This window comes from Rana temporaria, chromosome 12 (genome assembly GCF_905171775.1).
Source record: "Rana temporaria chromosome 12, aRanTem1.1, whole genome shotgun sequence".
Taxonomy (NCBI): Eukaryota; Metazoa; Chordata; class Amphibia; order Anura; family Ranidae; genus Rana; species Rana temporaria.
This window is the reverse complement of record NC_053500.1, coordinates 28216474-28233727: the sequence shown is the minus strand read 5'-3', so window position 1 is coordinate 28233727 and position 17254 is coordinate 28216474. Positions and strand designations below refer to the sequence as shown.

The following is a 17254-nucleotide window of genomic DNA, read 5'->3' as shown; positions in this document are numbered from 1 at the left end:
AGAAGTTGCCCGAAGGGGGTCAGTAAAAAGCTGAAAAAACACGTAGGTTCATGTTTGTTGGCCAACAATTCTTTGCCGTTAGTATGTAATACAAGTTCCTGGCCAACGCCCTTCGGACAAAAGTCATACGCTTTGTCTGATGAAAATCCCATCGTGTGTATGAGGCTTTACAGAGAGAAAGCCTTCTTTTTTTTTATTGATTCCAAACACAATTTGTTGTGCACACAGACCCTTACAGGTCTCATAAAACATCAGAAGACATATCGAGAACACAGAATACCACTTCCGTTTAATCATTTATTATTATTTGTGAAATGTACAAGGATAAATAGGACTTATTTGCACACTTCCAGCACTAAACAGGAATATGTACAGGCACTGGATGTAAAATTAAACAGCTCTCAGTACTGGAATTCTCTTTACATACATTGCAATGTAAACATCATACCATCAATAAATTGCAATAAGTTAAATAATTTAAACAGGAAGGCTCGATAAAAGAAAAAAGAAACCCCCTCAATTCATGCAAGGTGGTTTCACCGAAACACCTTCAATTATCTTTCAGGTCATGTCTTTTTGCATAAGAAATGGCTACCACCTGACCACATAGAGATTCAACTTAAAAGAGGAAGTTTAAGACATTCAGTAGTAATAGACTAAAAGGTTTAATGGTAATCAAGGTGCAAACAGCAGCAACATGTTGTAACCAATATCAGCATGATCAAGGTTTAGGTTTACTCTGATTAAACTGATAACATTTTATTTCTCAGGGCATGTGGCGTACTAAAACACAATGGGCTTAATGCAATGAGGCAAAAAGCAATGTACAAGATGCAGTAAATCATAGCAAACAAATAGAATGAACCTCTTGAGTAGTGTGATTATAGTAAACGATATTTGGTTGTTGAGTGTATACTGATTTGCACACTATCATTACCCTAGTGTGAATTCCAAACACAGCTCATTTTTACATAGTAACATTGGTCCAGCTTGGACCAATGTAACTTTAAAGTATATACCAGTGATGGCGAATCTTGGCACCCCAGATGTTTTGGAACTACATTTCCCATGATGCTCCACTACACTGCAGAGTAGTAGGACCTTCAGTTCATATGCTTTTTCACTCACATATTTTTTCTTTTCTTATTTTTCTGCTGCTTTTACCCATTCACCCCTTTCACACACACATTTAATCTATCACTTTTTTCATTTTCCCATATTAGTCTACACATCCTTTCCATGTGTTTTCAGTTTTGGGTCTCATTTGCATTTACATATGTCTGCATAATATGCACATTAACCATGTATTAACCCATTCATCCACACATTCACTCATTCATTTTATATGTTATAGTTCTGCATCTCTAGGACTTTTTATGGCTAATGGATGATAGGATGCACGTTTGTGGACATGTGGAAAACACTTTCAGCCCTATCTGTGTGATACACCTGTGATTATCCTTTTCCCTGATTAGCCAATTAAACAATTAGCTTTGAGGGCGTCTACACAATTGCTTTCTATGTTGAATAGAGTATAAATTTCTTCTTTTGCTATACATAACCAGCTATGAATAAGCACTGTATGAGAGTGTGAAACGCGTTAGCCCTTTTTCCTGATTTTTCACTGTGACATCCATGTTGTGACCAGTTTTTATTAAAAGGAACAAATTTTTATTTTTGGAGTGCGGCCGTCCCCGGTTCTTTCTTATACATTTTTGCATAGTATTGCAGTGCCTGCACCCAAGTGTTTGGACTCCACTTTGCTGTTCTCTGGGACCTCTGAGCGGTAAACTTTCTTTCTTTTACACTGCAGAGTACATGAGCATCATGGGAAATGTAGTTCCTAAACATCTGGGGTACCAAGGTTCGCCATCACTAGCATATACCATACCTGGCCGATGCCCCTGGAGGCTGGAAATCACTAAAGGCGCCAAGGGCACCATTCAGAGAATACTTTGCATTCTATAAATGAGAGCAAAGTCTTCAATGATCGGATGAGCTGGAGAGTGTTATGTCACTGCCCCACCTTTCCAAGTCGTCCAATCAGAGGATGCTTTGTATTCAGTCCACAAATGTAAAGCATTCTCTTACTGATGCATCAAGGCAAGGCTCTGGAGGGAGCAGCTGCCTGGATCTTTGAACAGTTTGAAATGCAATTTCTGTTTGCGCTATATTTTTTATCATATGCTCGGTTTTAAAAGCTTTGTGACAAGTTTACTGTAATAAATAAACCCGAGCCTGTTTAAATATTTTAAAATGCTGATAACACAAATGTCAATATTTTATTTATAAAAAAAAAAAAAAAAAATCAAAACAAAACTAAAATGCAAATTCTGAGACAGATATTTTGTACAAAAGCTTATTTGATGGTGATGTTGTAAATTTACCTAAATAGTCAGAACAGTTCACAGTATAAACTACCATTTCATATTTCAATTCTTCTTCTCTGTCCAGCTTTAGAGCTTAAAGATCTTTCATATTCAAAGTGCGCAGCCCCCTACAATGTTGACCAATAGGGATCTTGCTACCTGGAACCCCAGTGGACAGCTGTTCCTCTTAAGCCAAAGTTGTGTTATGCTGAAAAGGCTGAGCAGCTGGTTAGAGGTCCGAGCAGGGAGGTGCCGACACATTGATATTGTGGCATAAATAAATAGGTTTCCGACTTTCTGTGTGGAATATCCCATCTAAGGAGAAGTCCTTAATGTAGAGTAATTTAGATTAATAATACCAACACTTTCCTTTTTGTGTTTTTTTTTTTTAGTTGTGGTCCAAGCCCATCGAAAGGGCTGTTGGTGTTTATCCCTCTAAATGGGAAAATTCCTATAAACATTCTACATTACAATATAGTGAGCATGAACTTGCCATTGGATTCAACCTAGTGACCTATCGGATGGTAAAGGATACAGAAAAAAATAAATAAAAAATCACAGTGCTCTTCCCCTTTGTCATATGCAACCTAAAATGCAGATAAAGGGTATAGGGTTGATTTACTAAAGGCAAATAGACTGCACAGTTTTCAAGTGTAGTTGCACGCATTTTCCCCAGAGCTTATTGGATGATACATAGTAGGCAAGGTTGAAAAAAGACCATAGAGTCCAACCTATGTGTGTGATTATATGTCAGTATTACATTGTATATCCCTGTATGCAGGGGGGGACTGGCCATTGAGGCACTCGGGCACTGCCGAGGGCCCCATGCCAATAGATGGCCCATCAGGGTTGCCAGGCTAAGTAAAACCAGAGACAGTATGTAAAAAATTGTGTTTTTTTTACATCTGTCCCTGATATGTCCGAAACCGACATGCTTTTGATGTGAAAATCTCGAGCTTTTAGCTGCCCCTCCTCTCCACTGCCTCCTAGCATGGTGGCCATCTGTAAGCCCGGGGGCCCCATAATCTTCTATTGCCCGGGGGCCCCATGAGTTGTCAGTCCGCCCCTGCCTGTATGTTGTGGTCGTTCAGGTGCTTATCTAATCGTTTTTTTAAATTATCGATGCTTCCCGCTGAGGCCATCGCCTGTGGAAGGGAATTCCACATCCTAACCGCTCTTACTGTAAAGAACCCTCTATGTGGTTAAAGGTTAAACCGCTTTTCTTCTAATTTTAGTGAATGACCACGTGTCTTATTAAATTCCCTTTTGCGGAAAAGCTTTATCCCTATTGTCGGGTCACCAGTACGGTATTTGTAAATTGAAATCATTTGCCCTCTCAAGCGTCTCTTCTACAGAGAGAAAAAGTTCAGTGCTCGCAAACTTTCCTCATAACCGATATCCTCCAGACCCTTTATTAGCTTTGTTGCCCTTCTCTGGACTCTCTCCAGTTCCAGCACATCCTTCCTGAGGACTGGTGCCCAGAAATGTGGTGTGGATGTGGTGAAGGTTTGCTGATTTCCATAAGCCGCTGAAAGCAGAACTCTAAGAATGAGAGAAAAACATACTTTGAAGTGGGTCCCCCCTGCACTGCAATGGTTAAATGCTTGTTTAGGACATGATTACTTACCTGACCCCTCGCTCTGACTGTCTCCAACATTCTCCTCCTTTCCCTGAAGCTCCGGTCTTTGTTGTCATCATGTGCAATGTAGGACTATTAGCGCTGCATTGTATGCGATAGGGGTGAGCATAATATGACTGCAGGCCAAGGCACCTTAGAAAGGAAGCTACAGTGGATTGGTCGCACTGATTGAGGAAGCCTGCTACAGCTAGGAGTAAGTGCAAGTAAAAGTGCTCTTTTTTTTCCCCTTGCACCCGATTGGGTATTCTTTGTAAAAGTGTTGCTTCACCACAATCACTAAGCTCTTGGGAACATTAGTTGAACTGCACTTGCAAAGTGCATAGTCTATTTTCCTTTAGTTAAGGGGTCTCCAAACTTTTCACACAAAGGGCCACTTTGTTGTCCTTCAGACTTTAGAAGGGGCCGTATTGTAGCCAGTGGGTGCAGAAAATGTCCCGGGCCCAGCACCAGTAAGAATAAATGTGGCCTCAGGGTTGGTGGTCAGTAGGAGGAGGAGGAGTAGGGCCCCTATCAGTAGGAGGAAGAATAGTATCCCATCATTGATATCAGTAGAAGAAATAGTGCCCCCTTGTTGGTGTCAGTGAAAGGAATAGTGCCTCATATCAGTTGGAGGAATAGTGCCCCGCGGGGCGCATAAAGGCTAGTAAAGGGCCACATCTGGCCCTCGGGCCGCAGTTTGGAGACCCCTGCTTTAGTTAATCAACCCCTATGTGTTTGGTTACAGAACCTTACTATGGAGTGGTTTTTAAGCTTTCCTGGCTCTTATTGGTTCGATTGTCAAACATCTATTTGCAGAGCATTTCTATGTACTACTTTATACATCTAATAACCAGACAAGGAAGATGGAGGGGCAGAATAGCGATTCATTGAAGGGGTTTTGGGATAGAGGTAAGTTTACATCTACATTCACCTTATTCTGACAATTCCTTCTTTTTTTTTTTTTTTCGGTGGACTTCTCCATTCCGTGTAAAATTCCACAGTTTAAGCAGATACCAAAATTAAGATAAACAGTAAAACTCAAAAATGAATGAGAAAAAGATAAGACTGTTGTAAACTCCATTTTAAGGACATAAGTGATACTGAATCTTGCATTACGATGTGCATATACTACCTGTCAGCCTTTGTTTAGCAATCGCATTCTGTATGCAGACTGACGGGCATCAAGTCTTTTTATTCTTGTAGGGTGCTTGTGTAGGGTGGCCAAAGTTTCAGCAAAGAGGGTAAGACTATACACTACGTCTTCATCACTCAAGACAGGACTCTGGAAACCTAGAGGAGATTTTCCCTCAATGCTTTGACACCTTCTCATGCACGAAACACGAGCAGCACTTGTAACCAGACCTCGATACCAAGGAGAGACAAGCTTCCACAGGTAACTGTGCCAAAGACAAGGCAATCTTTTCACTTCTCAAATTCCGCACTTGAAAAAGGAAGAAATGGACAGTGACAGAAAAATGACTTTCAGTGATACTGCAACCTACAAGCAGTTGGCATTGTTAATATAGCTTTAGGGCGAAGGGCTTGGGAGGGGGGCGGTCATGCACAGTATTGTGGCATTGGCTGGCAATTTCTGTCCAAGCCCATCCAGCTAACACACATAGAGCCAAGAGCTTTGGCAGGACATGCCAGTGGGACAGCATACAAGTCTTGACACACAAAGCATTTGATGAATGTCGGACATAACACCCACAAACATGTTTAGTAAAGCAACAGGCTAAAGCAATATAATCCATACTAACCAATCAGACTTGTTCTTACACTGAATGGACTCCTGTACAGTCAAACTAGATGCTACTGGTTACACCATATCATTTCTCTTTTTAACAGCTTAACCACTTAAGACCCGGACCAAAAGGCAGCTAAAGGACCTTGCCCTCTTTTTGCGATTCGGCACTGCGTCGCTTTAACTGACAATTGCGCGGTCATGCGACGTGGCTTTCAAACAAAATTGGCATCCTTTTTTTCCCATAAATAGAGCTTTCTTTTGGTGGTATTTGATCACCTCTGCGGTTTTTATTTTTTGCGCTATAAACAAAAATAGAGCGACAATTTTGAAAAAAATTCAATATTTTTTACTTTTTGCTATAATAAATATCCCCCAAAAATATATAAAAAAATGTTTTTCCTCAGTTTAGGCTGATATGTATTCTTCTACCTATTTTTGGTATAAGCGCTTATCGGTTGGTTTGCGCAAAATTTTTAGCATTTACAAAATAGGGGATAGTTTTATTGCATTTTTATTATTTTTTTTTTACTACTAATGGCGGCGATCAGCAATTTTTTTTCGTGACTGCGAAATTATGGCGGACACTTCGGACAATTTTGACACATTTTTGGGACCATTGTCATTTTCACAGCAAAAAATGCATTTAAATTGCATTGTTTATTGTGAAAATGACAGTTGCAGTTTGGGAGTTAACCACAGGGGGCGCTGTTGGGGTTATGTGTTCCCTGAAGTGTGTTTACAACTGTAGGGGGGTGTGGCTGTAGGAGTGACGTCATCGATTGTGTCCCCCTATAAAAGGGATCACACGATCGATGCAGCCGCCACAGTGAAAAACGGGGAAGGTGTGTTTACACACGGCTCTCCCCATTCTTCAGCTCCGGGGATCGCGGGACTACAGCGCCGATCGGGTCCCGCGGTCACGGAGCTTTGGACCGGGTCGCGGGAGCGCGCCCGCGACCCACGGCTGGGTACTAGTACAGGATGTACCTGTACGTAGATGTGCCATTCTGCCGACGTATATGTGCAGGAGGCGGTCCTTAAGTGGTTAAGAAACAACCTGCCTGTTATTGTTTCCAGAGACATTACTGAACTCTTCGGGGCTGGTTCACAAAGCCCCTTCACAAGCATGTTAGTGTCTCTATTTTAGCAGATATTGATATTTTTGTGTACACTGTAGCTCTGCAGATCTACCATGTGGGTATCCTAATTATGCTAATAACCAGAATTGAACTCTACTGCCGTTTCAAAAAATAAGGTCAAAATTCCACACTGATATTACCCACTTGACCTCCGGAAGATTTCCACTCCCCCCCCCCCCCCCCCCCCTTCATGATCAGGCCATTTTTTGCAATATGGCAATCTTAACTAACAATTGCACGGTCATGCAACCATGTTCCCACATCACATTTGTCGATCTTTCCCCACTAATAGAGCTTTCTTTTGGTGGTATTTGATCACCACTGCATTTATTTACATTTTTTGCTTCATAAGCAAAAAAGACCAACAATTTTGAAAAACAAAAACACATCCAATACATAAAAAAAAAAATATGTCTTCATAAATTTAGGTCAATATGTACTGTGCTACAAATTTGATAAAAAAAAATCCCAATAAGGGTATATTGATTACTTTATAGCATCTACAGTACAACTATATTATATATACTGGAATTTTTGTTTATTTTATGTAATGGCAGTGATCCACAATTTATAGCAGGACTGCGGGATTGCAGCAGACATTCTGACACTTAGGGCCCTTTCACACTGGTGCGTTTTTGCAGCGTTTTTTGCGGTAAAATAGCGTTATTAAAACGCTCCCCATGCCCCTCTCCATTGAAATGAATTAAAAACGCGGTAAAATCGTGGTGTTTTACCGCAATTTTAACGCTCCGTTTTTACCGCATTTTTACAGCGGTTTTTAATTAATTTCAATGGAGGGGGCATGGGGAGCGTTTTATGGGCGTTTTAATAGCGCTATTTTTACCGCGAAAACGCAGGAAAAACGCACCAGTGTGAAAGGGCCCTAACTGACACTTTGTGAGAACCAGTGACACTAATACTATGATCAGTCCTAAAAATATGCACTGTCACTGTACTAATGACACTTGCTGGGACAGGGTTAAACATCTAGGGCAATTAAAGAGTTAAATGTGTGCCTGGCCAGTGTTTTCGTGTTCTGTGTTTGGTGTTTTTACTAAGGGAAGTGATGGATTTTGTTCCCTTCTTTGCAGGGAAAGAAAACCCCATCACTTTCCTCCCATCATAATGGAGCTCTGCCTTGTTTACATCTCCATCCTGGGTCTCTTACACAGGCTCGGTGGGTGCCAATGGGTGCACAGCCGCCCTGTAGCAGTAAATCTGCTATGGGGTGATCGGCAAGTATATCTAGTGCCAAAGCATTTTCTTTTCATTTTGAATATATTAATGGAGGGATAAAACTGTTATTTTTTGTTTTTGCCATCTGTGGATCTTCTTACAGAGATTTCATTTCCTGTAGACTCAACAGAAAGTTAGAGGATCTCCATTTCTGTGACGGTTGTCACAGAAATGAAACTCTCCATTGGAAGATTTCCCCTTCTGTTTCTGTTCTGGTGGAAGGTCAGAATTTCTAATGTATACTTGCGTTTATTCCCGGTGACACTTTGTTGATCAGAACAGTTAGAGAGGGTGAATCTCTCTAATATGGATGGACATATACAGTAATAGTTGAGTGCGATTTCCTCTCACTTCCCGGACAATTTCAGTACATCTCCCTGATGGCGGCACAGCAAGAAAACCCTATTGGTTCTAACCCTCTCACCACTCTATTCAAATCTATAAATAAAGTCTTGCCATTAGTTATACTTTAATAGTCTCACGTTTTCCAGCCATGCAAGTGAGATCTTCAAACAAGAAGCCATATCTGTCCAGAAAGCAGCTCTGTATCAGCAGATCACAATACCACATTTCTTATAGAAACCAGAGGATGAGGGAGCTTTGTTTGGTTTCCAAAGAAATCCCAACACAAACAACAACAACAACAGGCCTTAATACCAAGTCATGCGCTGAGAACTCACATTGTTTCCACAGCATGATACCACCTTGAGGGCTAATTACTGTAAGGATGGAAAAAAGGAGAAGACACAGGCTCAGCGATGCAAAGTAAGGTGTTTCCTTTATCGATACAGTTTGTTTTATTCATAAGCTGCCAAGTACTGTGGGCCAAAACACAAGTCAGCATGTGCTGTATGAACAGTAGATGCTATTTTTGATGTTATTTATAAACCCCAGTGAAAATTAAGGAATTTGCCAGCTGGTTTCCCTGCAGGGGGCGTTGTACTGGTGAAAGTGAGGCGATGGTCACACAGATCAATAAATATACATTTTAAATAAAAATAAAAGTTCCTTGTGCAGAATAGTTTAGGCATTTTTACACAAACAGTATTTGCTGTGCATGCAATATTATTTGCGGCTCTTTTTCTTAAGACAAAATCATAGACTTAAAGTAGTTGTAAACCTCACACATGAAGTATGAACAAAAACATATCCCTCTATATTGTGTACCTTACCTATCTCAGGAGCACTAAGGCTGCATTCACACCTGAGCGTTTTGTCGCCTGAAGCTCCAAAACGCTAGAGGGGAAAAAATCCATTATTCTCAATGGAGATGGTTCACATCTCCACTCCAAAACGCCTGACGCCGAACGCCTGAAGCTCAAACAAGTTCTGGACCCTTTTTTGTCGCTCAAATTGAGCGTATTTGGGCGTTTTTCTGTTTTTAACATTGGTGACCCTAGACCTGTCCAAAATCACGGTAAAAAAACTAAAAAACGCTGCGACAAATCGCTGCAAAAACGCTGCAAGTATCGCGGCAAAACGCTACACTCAGGTGTGAATGCAGCCTTAGTGTCATTTCTGTCTTGTTCCTCTGCTATCAGCATGAATCACTAAGTTTTCCTGACACCAAAAGAAAAATGGTGTCAGGGCAGGGACCTCCAGCTGATTGACAGCTTCAGCTCTGTTCCTCTGTGCTACGTGAGGAGGGTTGTGCATCTTCCCTCCAATCAGCTCTCCTCACTGAGCTGTGCTGTGTGTGATTTCAGCTCTCCATCCCCTTTTTTCTCTGACCGTTCAGACAAGCATCTAAATCCTGGACTTTAACAGATGTAGAGAAAAGAAGACTGCAGATAAACAGTTACAACTTATCTAGGAGGATTTTTTTCATCTCAGTGTATCACCTGAGGCCAGTCACTTCATTGGTTATATGTGAGGGTTTACAACCACTTCAATGCATTCACATAGTGAATTCACTGAACAATTGTAGAATTCACTGAACAATTGTAGAATTCACAGAACAATTGTAAAAGAAATATCACTTGTAAAACCTCCTTTCTAAGTCTGAGCTTTTAAAAATAAAAGCATTATTAGATTAGGTCTCTTCACCTTGAAGCTACGCCCCTCTAATTACTGTTAGTAGGGGAAGCTTTTTACTCAGAGATAAGACTGTAGCAGATATCAGTCTCCGAGGCCCTCTAATGACACTACCAGATCTCTGAATCACTTTAGTAATTTATAACATTCATCTCTAATTTTGCCGTTTGTGAATTTCCCGCTAAACGCAGGATTCCCTTACATCATCTCCACTGCTACGTGAATATCTGTTTGTAGATCGTAATTGTGGAACTGCGCTTCCATTAGTTCCTTCATCTAGATATTGGCCATATGCAGAGTTTATTCTTTCTGCCACTAGTCCTTCTTTCTCTGGAGCATCCTGGACGACGGAGTCAAGATCTTGGCTATGGCGGTAGACATAGGAAGCCTGTTTCACAGAGCGTTTGAGGAGGTGCCTTCTGAAAGCCCTCTGGATTTTGATGGCACAGACTTCCTCTTGCTTTCTTTTTAATGTGGTGGTAATGGGTTCGTAAGAAACTTTGGAGGGGTTTGCAGCCATAAACTTTTCTTCCATTGAGGCTTTTAGGGCATCCATCTCTCCAGAGTCCCCTAAGACTTCTTTAGTAAGTGCAAACAAAATATCTAAGCAGTGAATCTTCTCTCCAGTTACCATGGGCAAGTCCAGTGTGACCAATTTAATCTTGTTGGGTTTGGGGATTCGTAAAGGTTCTTGTAGGGTATCAACAAAGTCTGACATCCGACTGTATTCAACAAACTGTGTTGCACCGGGATCAAACTTCTCCCAAGTTTCATAGAACATCTCAAAATCGTCTTCACATAGAGGTTCACTGCTTTCTTCTGTGGCCACGTTAAAATTCTCCAAGATGATCGCGATGTACATATTGACCACAATCAAAAATGAAACGATGATATAGCTGCAGAAGAATACAATGCCCATGGAGGGGTTGCCGCAGTTACCAACCACCGCGGTCCCAGGATTCTCCATATGAGGATCACAGTCAGGGGGACCACTATTAAGAATTGGATTCAAAAGTCCATCCCATCCAGCTGAGGTAGTTATCTGGAACAAGCAAATTATACTATTGCCAAATGTCTCGAAATTAAATATATCATCAACGCCAGATTCCTTCTTTACATAAGCAAAGTTGGACATCCCAAATATGGAGTAGATAAACATGACTAAGAACAGCAGCAGCCCAATGTTGAAGAGGGCTGGGAGAGACATCATCAAGGCAAACAACAAGGTTCGGATGCCTTTGGCGCTTTTAATAAGCCGGAGAACCCTTCCAATTCTGGCCAGTCGGATAACTCTGAACAATGTTGGGGAAACAAAGTACTCTGCAATCAGATCTGATAGGACAATACCTGGGGGAAAAAAGCATTGCTTGTTACTTTTTCTTTACACAACTGTCAAATATCTGAATAATAGAAATGGCACAGGGTTTGTTCACATATTACAAGAGGATGCAGGAGCTAAACATTGCTTAGAGCTACGATATTCTCCTATATGGTAGAAACACAATCCTGTTGCAACCCTTAAAAACGTGTTCATTAACCCTTGTAACTGTAAGCACCACAAAGCAATTCAATCTTAAAATTCACTGCAGAAGCACAGATGCTAACCCTAGCTGAGCTGCCGTGTCACTGCTGGGAGAGCATCTGTCATGAAGTTTGAGATTGAATTGCTTTGTGGTGCATACAGTTACAGAGGTTAATAAACACTTTTTTTAAACTCATTTAAAAAAACATAAAGGCGCCTTCCTATGTTTATGTAGCAATATTATACAATCATTTGTATAGAGTGACATTATTCTCCTATGTTTACTCATATTTGGTTTAAAGTGGTTGGTTCTAAAGCCTCAAGGTTTTTTCTTTTACCTTAATCCATTCCCTGCATTATGGTAACAAAGCTCCTGATTCCAGGATTTCAGCCTCCCTTTATACTTACCTGAGACTGATTTCAATTCAGCGCTGTGCACGAGAGCAGCGGCTCTCTCCTCTTTCTTCCTCCTCAGAAGACATACTGATTTTCTTTTTTTTTACATATTCTTTCATTTTTCTTCATTTTTGATGTTATTTTTTTATTTGGATTATAATTTCACCTAACATTTTCTATACATAAAAGTATTTTTTAAATAAATGGGTGTTTATCATAATAGATTTATATATTAGTGACTCCCTCTGTGTATTTAAACTCGGGTTACCTAACTGGAAATGAGGTCCTTGATGACGCCTTGTAGGAGGACTTTACTTTGCTATTTTGTATATAGAACCATCTTCTGTGCAATAAATGGTCATGTTGCAGTACTCTTCACTATCAGATCCCTTTCTTTCCATATACTAACTACAATGCTGGCGGATAGCTTTTGTGGACTGTTTCAAGACATCAGTCACTGCTGGATCTTTGCCTTTTTTTTTACCCCTAGACTGAAACGATGGGGGTCTCATTGATCTGGTGAGTGAGGACACTGAAGGGGAGTGAGTCACATCACAGAGTGGAAGTTTGGAGCACGTTGCACTTATCAAAGGCTTGGAGCACAAGAGCACTTTTTATTGGGACATTTTGCAATATTCATTTATATCGTTGTTTATACATCAATTTTTATCTTTGTTACAATTGTTATACAGTGCACGAGTACGGTTGCAAGCGCTGTAATACATTTTTATATTGATTCAAGTGAATAGCACCTTGTGTACAGCTGCTGCACGTCTAGTAATTACTATTTAATTTTTATTCCTTACATGTTTTTCACCTTGGCACGAGTTTTCACTAATTCAAGTGAGAAGCGGGAGCCATTGGCTCCCGATTCTGTCAGTCAAATCTTACAGAGGGGATGGGACAAAGCCCCTCTCTGTCTGTGTCTATGGATGCAGGCAGCGGGGCTCAGGAGCGAGCCTGCATAAGTACCCCAAGCAGCTTGCTAGGGGGTGCTTGGAAGGCAGGAGGAGCCGGGAGCACCAGCGCACGTTAGCAGAGGAAGATCGGAGCTGCTCTCTGCAAAACCATTGCACAGAGCAGGCAAGTATATCAAGTTTGTTAAAAAAAATTAAAAATTAAATCACTTTCATTTTACTTTTTTTCTATCATATGTCCCCATCGTTAAAGGGATTGTAAAGGTTATTTTTTATTTTTTAAATAGGTTCCTCGTTTTTGCATGTTGTTTCCTGCTTCTCTGCTGTACAGAGCCAATACAGGGCAGTGATGGTTTGGAAAACGAAACTGATTGGTGCTGAGGGGTTTTAGACACACAGTAATCACACCTCCTTGATTAGTGACCACAGAGAGAAAGCTCCCAGTACTGTGGTTATCAGGAAACAGACAACCAGGAAGTGTGGAGATCAGAGAAGAATTACAGCAACTTGAGAGCAAAAACAAACAATGAGGACATGAAAACAGCACTGCATTAAGGTAAAGGAAGCTATTAAGATAAAAAAAAGAAAATTCCTTTACAAACCCTTTAAGCTAGTGCATTGTTGGTTCACTTACCATTTTTTTTGATTTCCCTTCTAAGTGTTTTTTTTCTTTGTCTGAATTTCTCACTTCCTGTTTATCATCAGTAAGCTTGGCCCCATCATCTATGGGGGTTAGTCAGCCAGAACAGCTTACTAAGGAGGAACAGGAAGTGAGAAATTCAGACAGAGAACAAAATTATTTAGAAGAGAAATGGAAGGAAAAGGTAAGTGAACCAACAATGCACTAGCTTAAAGGAACCTATTTAGAAAATAAAAACAAACCTTTACAACCCCTTTAAGGCTAGGTTCACGCCTATTCATTTTCAGTTTTGCAGAAACGTACTACAGTCCATTTAACATGATTGCCTATGGGTAACATTTACATCCGTGCATTTTCAGCCGTTATGTTTTTTGGAAAGGGATAGGGTTGCCACCTTTTCTTCAAGTCAAACCCGAACACTTTAGCGGCACTTAGTGCACTCACTCAGAGGCAGGGGAAAGAAGGAGGGAGACATCAGTCACATACAGGGATGAATTGTGATCTCACTCATCCCTTGGCAGTCAGCACCTCTCATTCAGGTGTATCCAGAAGCCATAGTCTGGTCTGAATAATGTGTCCGGGTTTCAGGCAGTCTGAAACCTGGATGCATGATTCCTAACTTGAACTGTCCGGGTGAATCCCAGATCGGTGGCAGCCCTAGTCGGGGAGTTTTTTTTTTTTTTCCACAGCAGGTTGCATTTTTTGGTTCCATGGACTTCAATGGAAATGCATCAAAAATGCAGTGCTTGCATTGTTGATGCCTTTCTGCTGCGTTTTTTGCTGGATTCTGCCGCATGACAACAGACACCTCCCAAAAGCACAAAGCGCATTAAAAAGTGTGTCAAAATATGCAAAACACACCAGGAAAACACATAAACCACAACCTACATGTAGGTGTGAACCTAGGCATAAAAAGATTTTGGTTAAAGGGGTTGTAAAGGTTTGTTTTTTATTTTCTAAATAGGTTCCTTTAACCAGTTCCCTACCGAGCCATAATAATATGACGTTCTTTGCATCACGGCCGCTAGGGGGCGCCCGCACCCGCGGTAAATCTTCCGAACCAGTGCGCATGCCTGGCAGTTGCGATGTCCGCCGGGCACCTGCGATTGCCGGTAATCACGGCAGGAGTCTGGATCTGTGTGTGTAAACGCACAGATCCACCTCCTGTCAGAGGTGAGGAGACCAATGTGTGTTCCCAATACAGAGGAACACAGATCGGTCTCCTCCCCCTACAGTTAGAATCACTCCCAGGGAACATATTAACCCCTTCAGCGCCCCCTAGTGTTAACCTCTTCCCTGACAGTCACATTTACACAGTAATCAGTGCAGTTTTATAGCACCAATCGCTGTATAAATGTGAATGGTCCAAAACATTTGTCAAAAGTGTCCGATGTGTCCGCCGCAATGTCACGGTCACAATAAAAATCGCAGATCGCCGCCATTACTAGTAAAAAAAAAAATAATAAATAAAAATGCCATAAATCTATCCCCTATTTTGTAGACACTATAACTTTTGTGCAAACCAATCAATATACGCTTTTTGCGATTGTTTTTTTACCAAAAATATGTAGAAGAATACGTATCAGTCTAAACTGAGGAAAAAAGTTTTTTTTTTAATTGATAATTATTAAATCAAAAAGTAAAAAATATGCTCTTCTTTTGTTTATAGCGTAAAAAATAAAAACCGCAGAGATGATCAAATGCCACCAAACGAAAGCTCTATTTGTGGGGGGGGGGGGGGGAAACATAAAGATTTCATTTGGGTACAGTGTTGCATAACCGCGCAATTGTCATTTAGCTGAAAACTAAAAATTGGTCTGGGCAGGAAGGGGGTGAAAATGCCCTGTAGGGAAGTGGTTAAGCTAGTGTATTGTTGGTTCTCCCCGCAGGGATGTTGTCCCAAGGGAGGGGGCGAGCACGCTGACTAACCCCCAGCCAGAACGGCTCGGATGATGGAGGAACAGGAAGTGAGAAATTCGGACAAAGAAAAAAAAAACATTTAGAAGGGAAATTGAAGGAAAAGGCAAGGGAACCAACAATGCACTAGCTTAAAGGAACCTATTTAGAAAATAAAAAACAAACCTTTACAACCCTTTTAAGGTGAAAAAACATGAAGCTTTACAACCCCTTTAACAACTTAAGCCCCGGACCTTTAGGCAGCTAAATGCCCAGGCCAGGTTTTGCGATTCGGCACTGCGTCGCTTTAACAGACAATTGCGCGGTCGTGCGACGTGGCTCCCAAACAAAATTGGCGTCCTTTTTTCCCCACAAATAGAGCTTTCTTTTGGTGGTATTTGATCACCTCTGCGGTTTTTATTTTTTGCGCTTTAAACAAAAATAGAGCGACAATTTTGAAAAAAATGCAATATTTTTTACTTTTTGCTATAATAAATATCCCCCAAAAACATATATAAAAAATTTTTTTTTCCTCAGTTTAGGCCGATACGTATTCTTCTACCTATCTTTGGTAAAAAAAAATCGCAATAAGTGTTTATCGATTGGTTTGCGCAAAATTTTTAGCGTTTACAAAATAGGAGATAGTTTTATTGCATTTTTATTAATTTTTTTTTTTTTTACTACTATTGGCGGCGATCAGCGATTTTTTTTCGTGACTGCGACATTATGGCGGACACTTCGGACAATTTTGACACATTTTTGGGACCATTGTCATTTTCACAGCAAAAAATGCATTTAAATTGCATTGTTTATTGTGAAAATGACAGTTGCAATTTGGGAGTTAACCACAGGGGGCGCTGTAGGAGTTAGGGTTCACCTAGTGTGCGTTTACAACTGTAGGGGGGTGTGGCTGTAGGCCTGAACGTCATCGATCGAGTCTCCCTATAAAAGGGATCACTCGATCGATACGCCGCCACAGTGAAGCACGGGGAAGCCGTGTTTACATACGGCTCTCCCCGTTCTTCAGCTCCGGGAGCGATCGCGACGGAGCGGCTATAAACGAATAGCCGCGCCGTCGTCCCGGATCGCTCCCTGAGGTAAGCCGCCCGCTGCACGCAGCGGGGGGGGGTCCCGATCGCCCCCCACCCGCTAGAAGGCAAGGACGTATATATACGTCCTTCTGCCTGTACGTGCCATTCTGTGGACGTAAATAGGCGTGCGGCGGGCGTTAAGTGGTTAAGGTTTCTTTCAGTGACCTGCAATTAAACACACTGGATCAGTTACATGAGCACACAGGAGGTTGGGATCAGGTTAATAATGTTGATGATTGTAATCAAGTGATGAACAAAAGGTATCTACAGAATGTTAGCAATAGGTAGCAAAGACTTACCAGCAATAGAAAGAATGACCACTACAAAATCAAAAATATTCCACCCAATGGTGAAGAAGTACTGTCTGAGTGCAAACATTTTAAGGACACATTCCGTCGTGAAGATGACAATGAAGACCAAATTGATTTTGAAAAGTATATTGACTTTCTCTTCACTCTGGTCATCCGTCTCTACCATCATTGTCACCATGTTAAGGCAAATCAGAATCATGATGAAAATGTCAAAGGCTTGTCTGGAGATGAAATCAAACACCACTCCTTGGACTGGGTTCTGCAGAAGACCAATAATAAGACAGAGTATGACGTGAAGAAAAATTCAACTTTGAAAGATAAATTTAGAATTGAAATAG

General features: G+C 41.1%; 1 protein-coding gene across 2 annotated transcripts in view; it reads right to left on the bottom strand.

The window, feature by feature from the left end:
• Positions 1–4938: 4938 nt before the first annotated feature.
• SCN4A (sodium voltage-gated channel alpha subunit 4) overlaps positions 4939–17254 on the bottom strand; it is a 140942-nt gene continuing 128626 nt past the window's right edge. The window contains exons 25-28 of one of the 2 annotated variants that reach the window (XM_040331479.1): positions 16905–17175; positions 10346–11490; positions 8790–8828; positions 4939–5428 (exon numbers count right to left, since the gene is read on the bottom strand). In XM_040331479.1, coding sequence (XP_040187413.1) covers positions 8826–8828; positions 10346–11490; positions 16905–17175 — 1419 coding nt within the window. In that variant the 3' untranslated portion in view covers positions 4939–5428; positions 8790–8825. Of the gene's footprint in view, positions 5429–8789; positions 8829–9843; positions 11491–16904; positions 17176–17254 lie in introns of those variants that run through there. The other variant, XM_040331478.1, reaches the window with a different exon arrangement.